Here is a 20,684-nt window from a genome sequence, read left to right on the forward strand (position 1 = left end):
ACAAAAAAAGACCTTGCATAGCCTCAGTAATCTTGAAAAAGAAGTAAGTTATAGGTATCACATTACATGATCTCAAACTATATTACAAGGGCATAGTAATTAAAACAGCATAGTACTGACATAAAAACAGACATAAACATTGTGCCCCCATAAGTGTATACTGCTGATAGCTCAATTTTGAAAGTGAAATGTATTTTAATAAAGACTGACTTATAATTAATCAAAGTGTGTGCATACATTTTGGGGGCAACACCCTATAGATCAATGGAACAGAATTGTATGTTTAAAATGAAGGTGCTGTCTCAGTAGGCAAACATAATGTTTGAAGATGAGAAATGATAAGAGCTTAAACTAAGGCAGCCATAGAAGAAATAAGATGACAGAATCAATTTAAGATAAGTAAAAAGCTAAATTCACAAGGTTTTGTGGCAGAGTAGATTTGAGAAAAAATGAGAAAGAACTGTAGCAGGACTTCATTTTCTGGTTGTGTTTACATGGAATAAGAAACAATGAAAATGTTTTGGGTTTCAGTACAAAGAAATTATTTTCAATTGTGCACATCCTAATAAAAAAGACGGTATTGTGAAGTTTTAATAGAAATATAACGTGTAATGTGTCAGCTTGAACATAGTAATTAAAGCCATGGCAGCAAAGACATAATAATGAAAAAAAGGAAAGAAACATGTTTCATCAACTTAATAATCTGTACAATTATTTAGCCAAGGCTTTTATTGAAAGACAAAAAGAAGAACGTCACAATAAAGTCATGTTTTCCTATTAACAGTCCTCATAAACTTATTTAAACAATGTTATCTTTCATAATTTTAAAAAATAAACCTAAAATTAAAAATTAAATTACCAGGTACTCAAAAAACTGAAATATGAATATTTCTTTTACTCACTCACACATGGACATTTAATTTTACATATTGCTATTTTCTAGAACAAGTCCCAAAAGAATATGGCCAAAGACTTTTGAAACATTTTTAAATTACTGATTTTAAGACTTCTTTGAGAAGTGAATTGTAATATGCAGTGCTCTATTATATGCAGAAAAAAGTAATTTAGGAACAACATTCCATTTCAAGTAGCACACTGTTTGGCAATATTTATGAGTACATTCAATTTCACCAATTCAACAATTAGTATTGAAACTGTATAACATATATTTAGTGGGAAAAGAATGTTTGCTGCATATTTTATATTTGTGAAAGAAATTCAGCTTCCTCAGCCATGCCAATGCTCCCTGTTTTATTTGGCTTAGAAGATTTTGCATCATAAAGATTCTCTGATTGTACTTGGATTTTAAGAGTCTCAATGGCCTCAGGCTTATATTAAAATGAATAAGTGGTAAAGATGACTTGGAAAGGATGTATTATATTACAAACATTAAATGTCCACATTTTTAGTTGAGGGGGTAAAGAAATGGATTTTTTATTGTCTAGAAAAGTCAATAGCTTTCTTTTAAATAACTACTTTAATGGTATACTCTAATATGTTTCATGTTTTAAAACAACACTGCAGTTTCTTAAAAGTTAAAATGAATGCTTGCTACTTATTTTATTGGAGATGAATAATTTGGTCTCTGCTACCAATTAATAGCCAAAAGGGTAAAAATGCCGCTTTCATATATGTGAGAATTTTAAAATTCAAGGAGAAGGTGGTTGTATTTTCACACTATTTTAAATGTGAAAATTGAGTAACAGAGTCAGAATTTTCAACTCCTAAAATCACTCCTTTCAGTCTCTTGGAACTAAATATGACTTGGAGACTTTACTTCTAAATTGGAAGTATGGTACATATGGTGAAACATTTTTTTATCAGAATAAATTGTAATATTTTTATCCTCACCTGAGGATATGGTATTATTGATTTTTTTTCTTTAGAGAGCGAGGCAGGGAGAAAGAGAGAGAGAGAGAGAGAAAGAGAGAGAGAGAGAGAGAGAGAGAGAGAGAGAGAGAGAGAGAGAGAGAGAGAGAATCATCCATGTGAAAGTGAAACATCAATTGGAAACTCAACAGGAAACTTAGATATAGTCCCTGATTGGGAATGTGAACCTTTTGGTATACAGGATGATACTCTAACAAGCTGGACGATACATCTAGCCTGAGCAAGTTGTAATATTATTTATTAACTACTGAAAGACTTTAAAATCCAGACAAATAAGGAAAATTTTATTATGCTTTGAATGTTATCTACCAGAATTAGTTTTGCCTGATTTGTACTAAAAAAAAAAAACTCTAGCACTTTAAAATACCTAGTAAGCTGCCACACCTGCAATGGGATTCTGATTTGAATTAAAATAATCATTTCAATTGTTTTATTGTCTTTGAGTGTGTTTTTTTTTTTAAATTAACAGAATGCTTTGATTTAAGTAGAGTTCAACTAAACACTGTGAGAATCATGTATGTATAAAACTATCTTAAGAACCATCAGAGGAAAACTCATCAAAGTGGACACAAAAAGAAAAAAAATAGTAGAATAGTTAAGGAGAGGCCTATAAAAAGCAAAACAAAACAATCAAAGAAATAAATTGAAGTCTGACATAAATACCAAAGAAATAAAGATGCTATGCAGAATTGCTTCAATTTGAATTCAGATGGATAATCATATTGAATCAATGAAGAAAAACAAAACAAAAATCATAAAGTAGAACACTTGTATCTTCTTGGACGGCCTTTGATAGGGAAGTAGAGATTGCTCTCCTGTCCCTCCTTTGTAACAGAAGGCTGAGCAGTGTGCCTATGTGAACAATAGTATTTACCAGCCTCCCTAGTACAGTTATTGCAGTTATTGCTCATCAGTGACCCATAACCAGTTGTGGGATTTCCAGAAATAAGAACCATTTATCTTGTACCTGCTTTGTACGGCTGTGGACCTGGATTATAGATTGATGGAATATAGATTGGTGGCTGGAGCTCCAGCAGCCCTCTTGAACCCTGACATGACCTGATGATGAAAGCCATGCTCTTGGAATGCCAGAAAGAAGATAGGAGTTTGAGTTCTAGCTGCTTGGTGGAGCAGTCATGCCAGCTGTGGACAATATATTTTATGGAAAAATAAACTCCTGTGGATTTAGTTCACTATTTTTTTTTCAGTCTCTTCTACTCAGTGTTGGACACAACTGCTAACATAGGATAGATAGATGTAGAAAACAAGTCACAAAACAAATACTAATAGTGAGAAAACAATAGGAATCTGCAAAGGAATGGATTAAATTCACATGAATAAGTCAAATTTTTAATCACAGTAATATAAACCACAGTATTACTTATCGGAAAGTGGCTTAACGCAGTATTCAAACCAATTTCAGGTAAATATAGTGCCAGACTTAGCAAATAAATATGACAAAGTTGAATGTCAGATAGACAAGGATAATTTTTGTATAAGAATATCCCCTAAAACACTTGGTACATACCTATAATGAAAAATTATGTATTGTATATCTGAAATTCAAAATTACCTGAGAATTCTGTATTTTATCTAGCAAGTTTACCTGTAAAGTTGTTAAAAGTCATAATAATATATATTATATCAGGTTATTTTCAAAGAAATAATATACTCATGGGGCTCCACATTTGTTATTAAATACGGTCAGCAATGCCATATTGAATCAAGCTATAGATAGTGATAAAATAAATAACATTTTATTGAATTCTTGGTTTGTGTCATTGTATTTAATAATAATCTCTCCTTTTATAGACAAATAGACTGAAGCTTAAATCGTTTCAATCAATTCATCGTGTTACATAGCTAGTAAGTTATACAACTAGAATTGAAATCTAGGTTGATATGACATCATTTGATTTCAATGTTGAATAAAGACCAGATTATAATGTAATTTAATGAATGGTGAAAAATTAGAGATATTATAAATAAGATACACGCAATAATGGCTAGGATTTTTAAACCTAATTTCTCTCAGGGACAAACGAAATAAAAATCTCTGCTATCCAAAGTTTTACTGAAAATTTTCTTGGTAAAGTGAGCACATCTGAAATAGTGCTGCATTTTATTTCCTCTTACTCCTTCACTCTTCGCTGCCAATCCTGTCAGCCAATTCTATCCTCGAATGATGTTTCTCTCAAATCTGTAACATGTATCTACGTTTGCCTTGCCTTCCTTAACTCAGCTCCCCTTAAAAGGGGACTTTGAGCCCAGGAACCAGCTGCAATGAAGTTCAGGTTAATAGGAGAGCCATCTTCTATATCTCATAGCTCTTTGCCTGCAAACCTTACAGCTGAAGAGACCAGGATTAGCATTCAGACTTAGTCACAATAATGTTAGAATTATAGTTTGTGTGCCACCTTCCACCTAAAACAAAATTATAAAAATAAGCCAATTACCTTTTTCAGGAATTGGGGCAGAAAGAGGATGATACACATACAAAGGAAAATAGATGAAGATAAAATAGCTAATTGAATTTAATAATCTTTGGAGCAGTGATTAATACCAGATTGCTAACAGAGAGATAAATTAGCGTGATTCCTAAAGCTAGATTGAATAGATAAATGTCTTCCAGTTTTAGTCGCTATAATTGGATAAAATTTGGTTCTGGCATTTATTGTTTCCAAACTTCCTTATTACTCTATGTGTCCTAGCATTGAATGTCTATTGTTTTAGGTAGATTGAGTATATCTTTGTTCCTTGAAACATATAATTGAAGAAAGAGAAGGAAGAAGAATAAAGAGAGAGGGGGAAGAAAAAGAGGAGGGAAGGGAGGAGAAGGAGAGAAAACAGAACTTAGTTTCATTGAACATTTACAAAGAACCTCAGAGTGTAACCAGCTTTAAGAGGCTTATCTCAATAGTTCTCTCACACTCACAAAAATGAGTTTATTCTATTCTTTCTTCAATTTTTGCTTAGGAAGTGGGGGCCTAGGGAACTTAACTTGCTTGAGGGCACATAACTCCCAAGAGACTGGGTATTAATTGAAATCCAGACAGTCTGTAACCCCAGCCCTTCCTGCAAACCACTGTGTCATATTCTCTCTAATAGTTAAGTGATGTCCTTTTATTCATTTGGTACAAAAGAGAAGACAGGCAAAATGAAAAAGCTCCAAACATCAGTTGAATATCAATCAGTATCATACATAATATCAGAGACTATTAAATCTATTTATAATATATAGGGACAAAATTAGTAGGAATATAATTTCCAAATGGCAATATACGTTTACAAAAATCTCACAGATCAAGTTTATGATCTAGAGTCAATCAGCTCCTGTAAACACCCCAGAGGCACCACTTATTAGGTCAACAACCTTGGGCTTCACTCTCTTAGCATAAGTATCTACAGTGTCAATGAAGGATAGGAATCTCTGCTTCATGAAGTTATTTTTAGGGCTAATGAGATAATGAGGTAGTGAAATAATAAGTACTAATATGAATCCATTCTATTAAACAAATAAAATTATCTTTGTAATTCATGAAAGGGCTCTTCTTCCACATATAAGCATGGATCTAGGTGGATATAAAAAATGAGGAGTAATTATGCTATTTTAAAAAAAAGGTATTTATATATTGACTAAGTAAATATATAGTAAATCCTACCTTATGTGTTAAAGAATTAGAAAGATTATTGCAAATTGTCACTGATTCCCTTTGACATGAAAGGCACTTATAATTTTAAACTTTAATGGGAATTAAACCCACTTTTGTGGAAGTAGATAAAATAATAAAAGGTTATAAAAATCATATCTGAACTTTTAGAAAGTATTCTTTGATTATAAACAAAGTAAGGATGTAATTTATTACAGTAAAATTATCTTGATCTTTCAACACATCAGACATCCATATCTAACAACAAAGATACATTTTAAGGAGATATAATTATAGATGTTTCTTAACATAGTAGATCCCCAAAATTAATTAGACCCATTCTTACTGTCAAACAATGGAACCCATTCTAGCTAGTTTTAAGCAGAAAGGGAACTTAATAAAGATATTAGGGAGCTCATAGACTATCCAGGAGAGCCCTGGGGAGTGAGAAGCCAGAAATACACAAGCAGTATAGTGGGACTGGCCCACTGAAGATACCATTGAAGCTGAACACAGATCACCCAGAGCTTTTATGTCTGATGTTATTTACATGGTGAAGGCCTTATTTAAGCAGAAGTAAATATAAAACAAAACACAATTCTTAATATTTTATAACTTCTTAATTTATCTATATCGGTAAATAGATTAAATTTATTTAGATAATTTGACAGTTGATGTCATAGTACTGAACAGAAAACACCAGGGTTATATTGGGAAATGAAATAAATACCTCTTCTTTCAAAAATATCTTTGGCTATTCACTGAAGCTTTATTTGAAACTGGTAGTTATGTCTACACTATAGGTTATGAATGCTTGTTCAACTTAATTAAATATGGCTTGAAATAAAATTGAAACTTTTTAAAATATTAAAAGTGCTTTTAAAATCCTCAAAATGTATCTACTCTATGAAATGTATCCAAAATAACTGTATCCAACAAAAATCAATTTACTGATTCTAGAATTTATCTGATATTTACATATATTTTAAATACCTAACTTTTCTATAGTCATTTTTCTAGAAATCTGAAACTTTTAGAACATACTCAAAAATTAGGAAGAAAGCAAATTAATTTACAAGTTACATGCACAAGAGTAGGTCCACCATTGCAAGTTGTCCACAGAACAACACACATAGCACACTCTTCCTTAATATTGAAACAATATAAATGTGCTTATTTTGAGATTTTTTAAACCACAGCATCCTAGAATACATGGTCTTCTGGAAAATAATAGTGGAAAGGTTGATAGTAATGACAGAGATCTATACTAAAAAAAGGGTAATATGCTAATTAGACTGGGTCAACCTGACATCTTCCGGATGTCTGGCTTCCTTCCAGACAAAGCCACGGTGGCAGGGGATGAAGCAGAGGAGGTTAGGGGTGTGATCAGGCCTGCAGGGGAGCAAGCAGTTAGGGGTGCGATCAGGCTGGCAGGGGAGTGGTTAGGGGGTGATCAGGCCAGCAGGCAGAGGCAGTTAGAGGTGATCAGGTAGGCAGGCAGGCCAGCAGTTAGGAGCCAGTGGTCCCAGATTGTAAGAGGAATGTCCAACTGCCAGTTTTGGCCCGATCCTACAAGGGTCAGACATCCCCTGAGGGGTCCCAGATTGGAGAGGGTGCAGGCCGGGCTGAGGTACACCACCTCCCCACCATGTATGAATTTCATGCACTGGGCCTCTAGTCTAAAATAAAAAAATAAAAGGCATAAAGACAAACCCAAATAGATTTTGTTTAGGGCCATACCTCTCAAAGAATATTGCATGCTCCTGAGATTATAGCTTTCTATGCCACAACAGTTTAATAGCTTAGAGAACTAAATATTATTCTCCTTATATTCTCTGAGGAAAGTTCCCAAAGAACTTTAATATAAGTAAATTGAGAAAAAATTATCAAAATAAACAAATTTATATTTCAGAAGCTACCTGTTTTTGAATCATTGAGGACATTAAAAAAGAATATTAATTAGTAAGATGTAACAAACAGGAGTGACTGTTGGGCCTGTGTTAGCAGTTCTTTATAAAGCAGCAAAGAATAAGGCGATAGACAATGGCTTTCTTGAGTGATAAAAAATAATTAAAATTTATATGCAAAGAGATCATAAAACATCAAAATCACCAAGGCAAAGGATTGTACCACCTCATTTCCATAGACATCCCCTAACATAAAATTTTTACTTCTTTTCAACATCTAGGATGATCACTTTTTGATGCTCACTTTCAGCAGATAGCATGAAAGAAACAAAAGAATACTGGGAAGTTTATTCTGTTTTTAGTATTGTGGTTTTTTTGTTTTGTTTTGTTTTGTTTTTTTACCTTTGGAACTATACCCTACACTGAATTGAATCTACATTATGAATTTATAGGAGCGAGTCAGAGTAGAGAAACATGTTGATGTGGTTTCATACCTATTACAGTGCTCCATAACCTGCTTACCACACCTATACAAGTGATTTAGATAATTTCAAATCATCTACAGTGCACCTCCTGGTCAGTAGAATGAATATGACAATGTGTCAATAATTCTCTTCTCCTCTGCATCCAATATTCATTAAGCTCTTTAGACTTCACAAAATCTAGAGTATGTTACATGAAATATACAAATTACAAAGCAATGTCTATTTATGTACTCACATTGATGTCTTCCAAATCTAAGCTATTTAGAATAATATTGTTTCTCTTCCAGATGATGGGAGGTCGCAGGGCTCCCTGAATGGCACAGCTCAGAACAGCACTTTGTCCCACAGTTGCAGCTGTAATGCTTACTTTCTGATCTTCAGGCAGACTCAACTGGATAACCTCTATAAAGAGAAAGTGTCAGTAATGTTGATGAGCACATAGTTTGTATACACTTTTTAAATACTAGCAATTAAGGCTTGTGATAAAATGAAAAAAAGAGTAATTTTTTTTCCAATAAAGGGTCAGAATAACATTTCAATTTAATTGATTGACAAGCATCCTCATGAGGGAAAGAACTATTAAACATGAAATGAGTATCAGAAGTAGAGTTATAATAAGTCTGGCAGTTGCACCCAAAAGAGAAATAAATTATTTAACTGCCAAAGCGACATGTAGTGTGTCATTAGCATTGAAATAAAAATGATATTGTTTATTCATTGATAGATTTATATTGTAGGTGAGGTGAGATCATTGCTGGCTGGCTTCAGAGAACACAGGCATAGCTGAATAGATAAAATACATCATTATGCTGGGAAACATAAATTGACTCAAAAGGAATAAGATTTATTTGCAAAGTTGAAGAAGGAAAAACTAAACTTCACCAACCAAACAGCAATTAAATGAAATTCTGATAGTTGCCTTTATCAGATAGTGTTGGTACATACAGTCACGTACTGATCTTTAAAATTTAAAGCTAATTATAATATTTTAAAATAATCATTAAATACATTTCTTGTAATAATTATGCTGAAGCAAAAATATAATTTATAATCTGGTTCTGGCTTTCCTTTTCTGTTTTCAGACAATCCTTACCAGCTTTGGAAATTAATAACTCTGTCTTAGTCCATTATCCAGAGAGATGACTCAAATAATCCTACCAGTTTTCATCCAGGTGATAACTACCTTTTACTGACCTCCACAGACACTTCCGAAGCCATGACTGAGTCTTGCATTTTGAATGTGTTCAATCTTATCCAGGTTAGAAATTTCACAAATCACTATTCTAACTGAAATTTCTATGGTGGTTAGGGTCACAATAATTGTCCTTTGTTCCTTTGTTGTGGTTGATGACATTTTTCATGGGTGATTGAGTGGTGTAAGTGGTGCTTATACTTTGTACTAATTATGATCAGCTGCAATCATTGTTGTCTCCTTCTGAACCCCCCACCCCGCATTCCCTTTCATCATTCTATCTTCTATCCTGTATTACTCTTGAGGAGGAAGAGAAACACTAACCAAATAAATTTTATAAAATCTATATAAATAAAAGCCAAGTGACAGGAACGACAGACAACTGGAATGACTGGTCACTATGACACGTACTATGGTGGCCAACTGGTCCGATTGGGGCCCCGATCACCCCCCAACCTCCTGCGGACCCTTCCCCAGCTGGCCCAGCCCCCAATCAGGTCCCCCACCCTGATAGGGGGCGTGGCTGGCTGGCCAACCGCCCAAGGCCCTTAACCCCCCTGCCCCCCGCCAGCCTGGCCCCAATTGGGCCCCCATTGGTGGTGGGACTGGCAGCCAACTTCCAGCATCCCCTCCCCCCAGCTGGCCCCGCCCCCCGATCTGCCCCCATGGGGGTTTGGCTGGCCGGACCCCACCAGTGCATGGATTCATGTACTGGGCATCTAGTGTTTATAAAATATTCAATGAATAGATCTTTAATTTGTTGGCACTATAACAAGTTAAAAATGGCACACATCTTTGTATCAGAAAGCCAGAATAATTCCCTAGGTGCACATGTTAGGTTAATGGTGTGATCTCAGTTGTCATGGATTAGAACAGAACAAAATAGTTTCAGATGTCTGTGGCAGCAAAAGCCAAACTCCTGAGACAATATCTGGTTCAAAAGAAAAGAGGATTTTTCAGGTGCCAGCACCTGGGAGAATGGTGGATTCCACTTCCAAAGATCATCTCACCTTCCTGCTCAATCCCACGGTCCCTATAGGGAGGGGTGGGCTTTCTTTTTCTATCCAATTACCCTTCTAGCTTTCTTCATGCTCAGGCCCTGTCCATTCATCTTTCTAGCCTTTGGCATGCTCAGTGTAGGAATCTTCCCCTGCGTCATCCCTGGCACTCTCCAACTGTACGGTAACAGGATCACTAGCTGCCACACTATTTTCTGGTGAATATAAACAGAAATATATTGACTTTTATATGTGCTTATATAAATTCTAGTATCTAAATCTAAAAGCCAAGGTTATTTATGTTATCATTGTTTTGTTTTGTCAAAGAATGTGGCAGGCACACTTTTAAACCCTAAAAGAGACACTCAGCCCAAGTTTATTTTTTTGGTCATTACATCACTGAAAGAATGAAATGGATAACAAGCATCTTGCTCAGTCAGTTGTACTGCCAGTTTAATGTTCCCTCATGGCATTTATCTGTATTCACATTTTATTTCAGTGTTTTCTGAATAAGAACATAAATATTTTCAATCTGCTTTATTTAATACTCATTATGCTATATATATATATATATATATATATATATATATATATACACACGTATATATATATTTACATAAAACCATTAAAAGAAACTATATTTGACCAATTAAGCATAGAATAAATTAAAATTTGCAGAGTTTCTTTTTTAAAAATGAATAGTATAAACTATAGGAAGAGAGAATATTATAAAAGTATTAGCATTATGTAGAGTATCATATAAGAATTATTAATAATTTTCCAATAACATTCCTAAATTTCAGCTTCTGGTTCCTATTAAAGTCATGTAAGATATAATGGGACATCTGGTTCTAAAAAAAGCATGCTGGCATTGGCTATTCTGACATTTAGAAATACAATTGCTATTAAGTCACCTTGGAATCTCTTCATTAACCTCCTGTACCTGGTATTAGGTCCCAGGTCACTTGAGTTGGGTGAGATTTGGGGAGTTACACATTACAATGTTCATTAGATAATATTAACACGTTAGAATAAATGCTGAGGTTTGGCATAACATTATATGAGATATCTTCTTAAAATGTAATTTTTTGAGAGGATGCTTAATTTGAAATAAGAATTACTATCCACCCAGGAATATTAGCATGCAAAGCTTTTTATTTAATTTGGAGATTAAATTTTAAATTGATTCTAAGATTATCTAGGTAATATGTATTATTAAATAATGATAGGCATTTTGAAACTATTTAGAATTTCTCTTCTACATATTTCATGCTATATTTCAACTCTCCCCTAATATATTACATAGAATTACATGTACAAATTCAATTATCTTCACTTGTTACTTACCAAAATCGAGTGGTCTTTTCCTTAAATAATTTAGTAGTAAGATTTATTTTCTCTACATAACTATTGTGCTCACCTTTACTAATCTTTGTGATAGTTATTAACAAAGTTTTCATCTCTCAAAATCGCAAATGTTATACATTTTATCCTTAAGTTCTAAGTTTTATCAAAAATGCTTTAACGATGAATAAAAGACATAAAACATACCATATTTATGTTTTATAAATGGTTGTTATATCTAGAAATGCATGAATAACCTGAAACAATATCTATGAATCAATCTATAAATGAATTTAAAACTGATTTTAAGAGCTACTGGTTGTCTCTGAGTATGTGTATATTTGGGTGATTTTAGTTTAGTATAGAAATGTGAGTTTCAAAGAACAATAGTGAAAATAATCCTTTACCAATTATGGATAATTTATATGTTATAAATATACATTAACGGTGGCATATTTTATTCTATCATATTCTACCCACAAACTCCTTATGTTGGTTATATACAGACAAATGCTTTGCAACAACTAACATCAATCATTTTAGCACCTGCTTCATTCCTTCAGTTCCAAAGATAACGCACTTTTGAAAGGTTTATAATTAAAATTATGCATTGTACAATATTAAAAGTAATCTGATGCCATGGCAAAAGGTAAAAACATATAGGCTAGCTATAACAAATAATACTGAGCATTTAAAAAAAGTACTTCAGTACTACTTCCAGAATGTAAATTGTGCATTCGATCAGAGGCCATTTCAAGTACTCAAGAAAATAGCTCAAACTATGGTGTTTCCTCTGATCTCGTTATGAATGAAGACTATTTTTGTCATTTCCAGACCAGCTTTTTTCGTTTGATTACTACGAAAGCTAAGAGCCTGTAAAATAGTTTCTACCTGCAGGTCTCTTTCTCATTTTCACAAGTTGGCTTAGGGGAATATTAAGAGATTACTTTAAAGGAATAAAAAAAAATGTAAGTCTCCTCTGGCAGAATCTGAAGCCAAAGAGACAAGTATAGTTGAACACAACTTCAACCACAGCAGGTAAGTAGTAATAAAGAATTTGTTCCAATAGCAACGAGGTAGTAAGAATAGTAATAGGAATTTGGGTAAAAATTGTATGTGACTTTAAAATAGAACAGATTGGGAACAAAATATTATGAATATTTGTGATATACCAGTTAAAAACAAGATAATTTTAGTAGCTTTACTTTAAAATAAATTATTTCAATATCATAAGAACATAATTTATCATAAAAATTATGTTCCTCTAAATACTTATACCTTTTCAACTTCCTAAATTCAGACTTATATTGAATATTTCATTTAATCGACTTAAATACTAGTCTTATATAATCTTATTGCCCTGATCATGCTTATGACTCCTATAATAAGAAACCCTTCACTGTTTTACAGAATATCTTTTATTGAAGCCTAGAAAAAAATTTTCCACAATACTTTAAAATAACATGTATTTTCCCTTCTCTACCCCACTAAAAGAAATTACTAATTAAAAACAGATAATAATAAAATTATTAAGTCAGAAACACTTCACACACACAAAAAGACAGAAATACTAGGTGGAATAAATTAGTTATTCTTATAATAGGAAATGACAATTACTCAAGGACAAGCTCCTTAACTAATTGGGCTATTCTGGTATTATATTTTTTGAATAAGTAGTTGATTTCAAGATAAATGCTAATACTTACCTAATTTAGAGAGGCCAAGACATACACTAACTGATTATGATAAAATGTCTAGAACTTTTGATACTAATTGCTTATCTATAAACTATTATAGGCTTGCATTATAATTTATACTATAAAACTTCAAGAATAAGAGTAAGAATGGAATTATTTGAAAGACTGAAAAGGACTTAGAATCACAAGCAGAAATAAAAGTATTTAGGCATTAGAATAAAAAGGTCATTTCTTCCTATGTCATTGGTGGGATTTAAAAATAATGGGAAAATATATAAAAAGGCTTCAATAAAAGATATTCTGTAAAACAGTGAAGCAAAGGTTTTGTGCAAAATTAGAATTTCATTTTTATTCTCTTTAGAACTCTGTAATGACAATACAATATTATAGATATGACTGTATTTTGATAATACTTGAAGCAGTTTTACATGTTAACAATAGTGAGTCTCATTTTCTTTTTTTTTTTATAGATTTGATATTCCTTCTGAGGTCTCATGAATATAGCACAATTATCATTCAACTTTTCTGCTCAACTTTCTTTCAAATAATTATATACATTTGAGTTTTAAAATGAAACATGTGAAGGAGAAGCCAATTCATTCAGTGATATGTATGACATTAATAACTGGAAAATAATTCTTTTTTTATGAAGAATAGTTTCCATTTGACACCTGATCTAACAAAATTGTCTCCAACAGAAAATTAAGTAGCTGCCCAAAGTAGTCAAGTTAATTTTATTATTTGGAAAACTTCAAATGTGCATACAACTGGATGATTTTAATATTAAAGATGTATAGGCTGGAATAATAAGACATTGACAATTCAAGGTATATTCTACCAAAATTAACATTTCTTTACAAATGAGTTGCTCTTGTCAGGCTAGAGTAAAAGAGAATAAATGTCAGATTTACTGAGCACTTACTATTTTTCAAACATTGTTCTAAATATTTACTCCATTTAATCTTCAAAACCATCCTATGCAGTAAATGCTGTTGTGATCCTGATTTTTTTATTTTATTTCTGATGCTATTGTGTTAAAAGATATATTGAAGCTTCAGCAGCCATTGTGATCAGATAGGAACTTTCCCCAACATACTAAGAATGGCTAATGCAAAGACTGAAGGAGTTCAGGTCCTTGATCAGAATTGGCCAAAAGAGAAAAAAATATCTCGTCTTTGGACATCTTGCAAAGTAGTCATCTTGAAAAGATACATGCTACTGACAATGAAGTCTGAACAGCATGAAGGATAAAACCCAGATCCAAGACATGACTTTGATGCCTGCCTCAGTTTAACTTCCAATGCACACTATTTGGAAGCTTTTGACAATTATTTAAACTTTATGACTCTTAATTTTTACATCTTTAAAATAAAAATGGCCCCTTTAGCCGTATCGTGAAAATAAGAGATGACATTTTAAAATACTTATTACAGAACCTGGCCTTTAGAAAACTCAGAATATGCTGCAGCTGTTAAGACTTGGTGTGGGGATTGGAGGGATGAGAAGATATAAACCAAGAACTTATATACATACATATACTTTTATACATAGCCTATGGACACAGGTAGTAGTGGGGTGAAGACCCGGGGGGTTGGTAGGGGCTGGGATGAGGGGGGTAAAGGGGTTAAAGTGAGATATCTGTAATACTAGCAACAATAAAAAAATATATTTTTAAAAAAGTAAAGAACTATTGAAGTATCTGTAGATTAAGATAGGCACCATTTCACCATGTTTAGGAATGAAACATTATGATCACTTTGAGAAAGGCACTGTTTATGTAAAATCATATTGGTTTTATTTCCATAGATATTACTTAAGCATGAGAGGAAAAACCCAGGTTCATGGCTCATAAGGCAGCTTATGCTCTACTTTGGCTCTACTCTTGCATGTAGAGTACATGTCCTTGAGGTTGTACTTAAATATATGCATATTAAAAAATAAAAGACTATGGAACATAGTAATAATCACTCTCTCACTTAAAAATTACAGAAAATATCAAAAAATATTGAAATAATCAAGTGTCTTTTTCATGTATTATTTATTGGTATAAACACCATATATGATTTCAGAAAGTGTGATATTACACTCTAAATACCTGGATTACTAAATACATAAAATACTGAATTAACTTTCCATCTTTAATAATTTTTAAAAGGTTTTAGTAAACTAAGAAGAGAAATTGCATAGACATATGAAGGAGAGAATCTAACATGAAGAGTTTGCTGTGTACCCTCATTTGTCAGTCAGGGTAAAGCAATCAGCTAATCAATACCCATTCCTGTATGTTAACAGTGTGCTCAGTGGTGTGTTAAAAAGCTATTAGAGAAAAAAGGAAAGAATGTTAGCCTTCAACTTATTCCTTCAACTTATCTCTAGAAACCCCAGGATGTTAATGTTGGAGTCAATCAAATGACATGTTATTTGCTCTTTCTTTAATAAATTGAATTTTTTCACTATTTTTAAGATTACTGTCAGTCACACAGAGCTCAATAAATGAATTCTTCCCTGCATTCAGTGTAATAGAACCGGAGACTTTCAGACTGAAAAAACAAAAACACTTTAGTATTGTTTGCCTAATTAAAACAATTCAGATAAAAGCGATTGCTACTTGCCTTAACATGCTGCTATTACTGATAAAACTGAAAGTAGGTTCCAGAGCATTTGCCTTCACTGTGAAGTTTTCCAGTTAAAGATTCTCTAATGTGTTACAGCAAATAGATGTGAAAGATGGGGAGTTGGCCACTGGAGTTGGACATTTTGGCAGCTCTTCACAGTGTCTGATGAAGGGGGTCTCAGCTATGCAAATCCAGAAACAAATTTAACAATTCATCCAGAATTAATTAGGCTATTGGGGATTTACTGAACTAATAAAAATCACAGGATATCTTTGTTCAGATTGGAATAACAATTTATTCATTTACATTTGGGATGACATCAGGTTTAGTCAGCTGTGAGCCTGGGAATCACTTTGAATGCACAGTTCAACAGCTTCTCAAGATTGATGAACAGAAAATTACAAAAAGAGAGTCTGCTATTCTCAAGCCAGTCAAGCTCTAATCAGCTAATGAATTGCCCTTTTCAACTCTAAAGACATTTCTGTCTACAGAGCCTTTCTTTTTCTTGTCACTTCCAAGTTTATTGACAAATTCTTAATTCTTCTTAGTTCTTGCCTCCTTTTTTTCTTTTTTTCTTTTTTTTTTCACAACATGCACATCACTCATATGTTTGCAAGAGGAGCATTAACTTAGGTCGGCTGTAAAGAAGTTGAGTATATTAGCATTTTGTTCATGTTAGCAGATGTTACCATAGTCCTGGGCTTGGCAAACTATGTCGATGGGCCAAATCTAGCCCACCATCACATGTTTTTACATATAAAGTCGTATTGGAACTCAGCTATACCCATTCATTATTTATGCTATCATCTAGAGTTGCTTTCAGCTACACACTCAAACACTACAAACCAATATTTAGGCTGAATAAATGTTATGGGCCATAAGATTATACTGTATAATCTAGGTGTGGGGCATGCTATATGATCTAGGTTTGTGTGAGTGCCTTCTATGAAGTTCACACCACAATGAAATCACCCAAGGACAAATTTCTCAGAACTCTCTTCATTGTTAAGCCATGTATTACTGTATAGTCAGAATTGACTAGTTGATACAGGAAATTTATGTCATGCAGCAACTAAAATATTTGCTCTCTGGCCCTTTACAGAACGTTGCCTAGTCCTTGAGACTTTGCTGGTTTCTACATTCCTTGCACATGTGTTAGTAATTTAAATGTGATCTATTGGATTCTGCTCATTGTTTAGGTTCAGAACACTAAGCATAAGATAATTTGTGTGCAGAATACCTGGAGACTGCTCCTGTTTATATACAGACTAGAGGCCCAATGCATGAAATTCGTACAAGAGTAGGCCTTCCTTCCCCTGCTGCCGGCACCTGCTTCCCTCTAGCACCTGGGACCTGGGCTTCCCTCGTAGCCTCAGCTTCGTCTGGAAGGTTGTCCGGAAGGACATCTGGAAGGATGTCCAGTCTAATTGGCATATTATACATTTATTATTATAGATGAGTTTGTAAGCAAGCAATGCATTTTTTATCTTCTTTGAGAGGTATGTAAATAACAAATATATGTTTTTATAATAACTATGACAGTTGCTACTCCTAGAGTCCAGTGCAAAGTGTAAAAATGAGTTAAATACATCCTGTCCAATAGCAATTTATTACTCCCTGATAGTAGCATCCCATGGGGTCTATCTTATCCAAGTTTATCATAGTAGAACAATTATCATTCCTTCTCTTTTTTAACATCCAATAAAAATACTGATTCCCAGGGCACATTTCTCAGCCAGTAGGGAAGCAATCAGATGATCCCGTGTGAATTTTTCACAGTGCTAATCTGTGAACAAGCTTGATTTCCAAGAAAGTGTTTACATTTTAATAGGCAACATTTTAATTCAAATGTGACTTTAACCACCAAATGCTTTGGAGAATAAATGCTTTGGAGAAGGAAAGTCTTCCAAGAAGCACTTGTCAACTCTGCTACCTCCTTGTCTAGGAAATTAGAGGGACCAAGATCTGAGCAAGGCAGGCTTATTTCCTTCCCTTTGACTAAACTTTAGACAAAACCTATCCAGATTATAAAACTCTGACCACCCCTGTCTTAGAGCATTTATTTTAGGAAATTTAAAAACTTTGTAAAAACATTATCTATCATTTTGAGGTGTAAATCTTCTTGTCAGTTTTACAACCTAGGAATGTCTTTCTCAAGGACCTTTGGAATATGGTCATTAAGTAAGACACTATCCCTACACCAGTCTCTATGGGAGTGCAGGAGCCCAAATCTAGTAAGTGCCAATTAACAGACACCTTTGGTCTAATCAAGTTGATTAACTTCACCTCCACCCTTTTGTCCTTCAGTATTTTCCACTTATTCATTCCAGAGCTTGTATCTGCTACCCCTTGTTTCAGTGGAGTTGAGTTCAGTCTCTCTCCCTATTTCCATAGTCTTAACTCCTATATTAAAAGCATTGGATAAACTCTTCCTTACCTTTTTAACTTATCCGGTGCAGTATTTCATTGACAATCAGAAAATAGGTATTCTTTTCTGAAAAATCATCAATATTTGCTTATCTTAATTTCCTCTCATTCATACTTTAAGACACAGGGAGTTTATAAAGTATTAATGAGAGGACAAGTTATACACACACACACACACACACACACACACACACACACACATACACACTAGAGGCCCAGTGTATGAAATTCATGCACAGGTAGGGTCCCTAGGCATGGCCAGCAATCAGGGCCAGCCAGGGCCTTCCTTCATTTTGTGCTGCCCCCTGGTGGTCAGCGCACATCATAGCGAGCAAACTCTGAGTCAGTCGAACTCCGAGGGGTCAATTTGCATATTAGCCTTTTATTATATAGGATACACACACACACACACACACACACACACACACACACAGTTTATCGCTCTGAAAAGGTATAGAGTTGAAGATTAAAAGAAAAGATTGTCCTGATTTATTATTACTTCTCCCAAAACAAAAAAAACTACATTTAAGGATTCTTACAATCCTATGATTGCTTATACAATGATGGGGTTTATGTCACTTAGAAAGCTAGGAATCCATCTTCTCTGCATATGATATAGTTTTAATTACTTTAAAATGTACTTCTCTTAGGATTTCCAGGCATAATTTTAAACAATATCACTACCTTGAAACTACAGGTCTTTAGAAATCCTATATAAATACTGTACAATTGGAAGCTATGGCAAATCAAATGCTATCTAAATGCCTAAAAATTCAGATTTAGGGTCATTTATCATCAGAACAACAACAAAAAAAATATATGAACAATTATACACTTGACACAGTGAGTGTGAATAGATGCTCTGTACATAGATCGCTAAAATTAATGTACTAGACTTAAACTGCACATATTGAAAATACATTTATATAAATTAGACCTGGATGGCTCTAATTTAAATCTATATGTACAGGTCTCGGGTTTGCTAAAGCACATCTGCTTATTTGAGAAAAGGAGTCCAGTACAGCAAATATCAGACTCTACATTTTGCATTTTGTGGCTTTTTTTTTTTACATATAAAAATATCAGTCTTTTATACCAGTTCAATATTTGTAGTAAGTTTCTTGAATTTGTGGAGATTTTTACTTAGGTACCCTATTTTTTATCTTGCTTATTTGAGGAAATTTTTGAACAGCACTAACTAGGAAAACTAAACGCATTTCTTTTTAATAGGGTTACGGCAAAATAACCAGAGACGGGAAAACAGACCACCAAGCTTTCAGGAGATGCAGACATTCACCTTTATCCAGAAGCAGCGCTGCTGGCGCAGGGAAATCAGCTCCCAAAGCTGAGCAAAATCTGTCCTGCTGAACCCAGTTATACATCTCCCCAGATTCTGTTTCTTGCTTTCGGGTCTCTGTGGGAGTGTTTCTAAAAGTTATTTTGCTGAAAAGTAGGTTATAATAGTCCCCTAGCTGACACCAGCTGCTAACACCTAGGCACTTGGTTTCGGTTCAAAGCCTCCGCAACTTACTGTTCCAGGATGTGGGCCTGCACAGTGCAGCAGGGGGGGCTAGGCTGATTCCAGATAAGCAAGCATCCTGTTACAGCAGAGGGTGGGCTAAGCTGCCGTTACAACAAAAGTTGGAGGCAAATCCAAAAAGGATTTTTAGTTATCCTTAAAAAGTAAAAGCTTAAACTGGGAATTGCTTCATATAAAAAAAAAAGGTAAAATAGTTACTTTTGGTTAAGTAGATAAAAGATTGGGTCAAACTCTTCTGATGATTTCTAGCCTTGGATACTATATTCATTTCTTGTAATAACTACATGTTATCAGAGTTCAGTTCAATTGTGAAATGTCACTATTTTTATATTTAAGTCTGACTTGTATTATTAATTTGTGATATAAAATACATAGCTTATCAGATTAAATTTGTTCATTTTAAATATTAATTTTTGATGGTATATTTTTAAAAATTATATAAAATTAGCAGTATATTTCAATGTACATTTATAAAATGTCAATAGAAAAAAAACACATAGTATTTTAAGCTTTATTATCTGTTTCATTTATAATTAAGGCTATTTTCAGATTATGACCAAACACTGTACTATGTATATAATTATTAATAGGTGGTTTTGTGTTGGTTGGATGCTATTTAGTATACAATGAAAGGAAACTAAAGGATTAGTGCAAAAGCAAAACACTCTATAGGTATTCGCTATTGATAGAATTTTTAAAATATGTGCACACACACACACACACACACACACATCTGTATATTTGGCAGGAAACCAAACTTTAAAGTTTTACAGCATTAACATTGTAACAAACGGAACCTCTTTGGGAAGAGAGCATAGATGGAAATGAATAAGATGAAGAAAGAATAAAATAAAAAGAGTTTGTGCAGCTAATCCAACAGGAGTAATATACAGAATAAAAAACAAGCACCTGAGAAAATATTTTGTGAAGAATCATATC

General features: G+C 33.6%; 1 protein-coding gene across 3 annotated transcripts in view; it reads right to left on the reverse strand.

Annotated features, from left to right (window-relative positions):
* FSTL5 (follistatin like 5) overlaps positions 1 to 20,684 on the reverse strand; it is a gene marked incomplete at both ends in the record, with an annotated part of 536,981 nt that overhangs the window by 192,372 nt on the left and 323,925 nt on the right. For all 3 annotated transcript variants that reach the window (XM_079773039.1, XM_079773038.1, XM_079773037.1), the window contains one exon: positions 8,168 to 8,334. In XM_079773039.1, the coding sequence (XP_079629165.1) occupies positions 8,168 to 8,334 (167 nt within the window). The remainder of the gene's footprint in view (positions 1 to 8,167; positions 8,335 to 20,684) is intronic.

This window comes from Cnephaeus nilssonii (genome assembly GCF_951640355.1).
Source record: "Cnephaeus nilssonii genome assembly, chromosome: 5".
Classification (NCBI taxonomy): Eukaryota; Metazoa; Chordata; class Mammalia; order Chiroptera; family Vespertilionidae; genus Cnephaeus; species Cnephaeus nilssonii.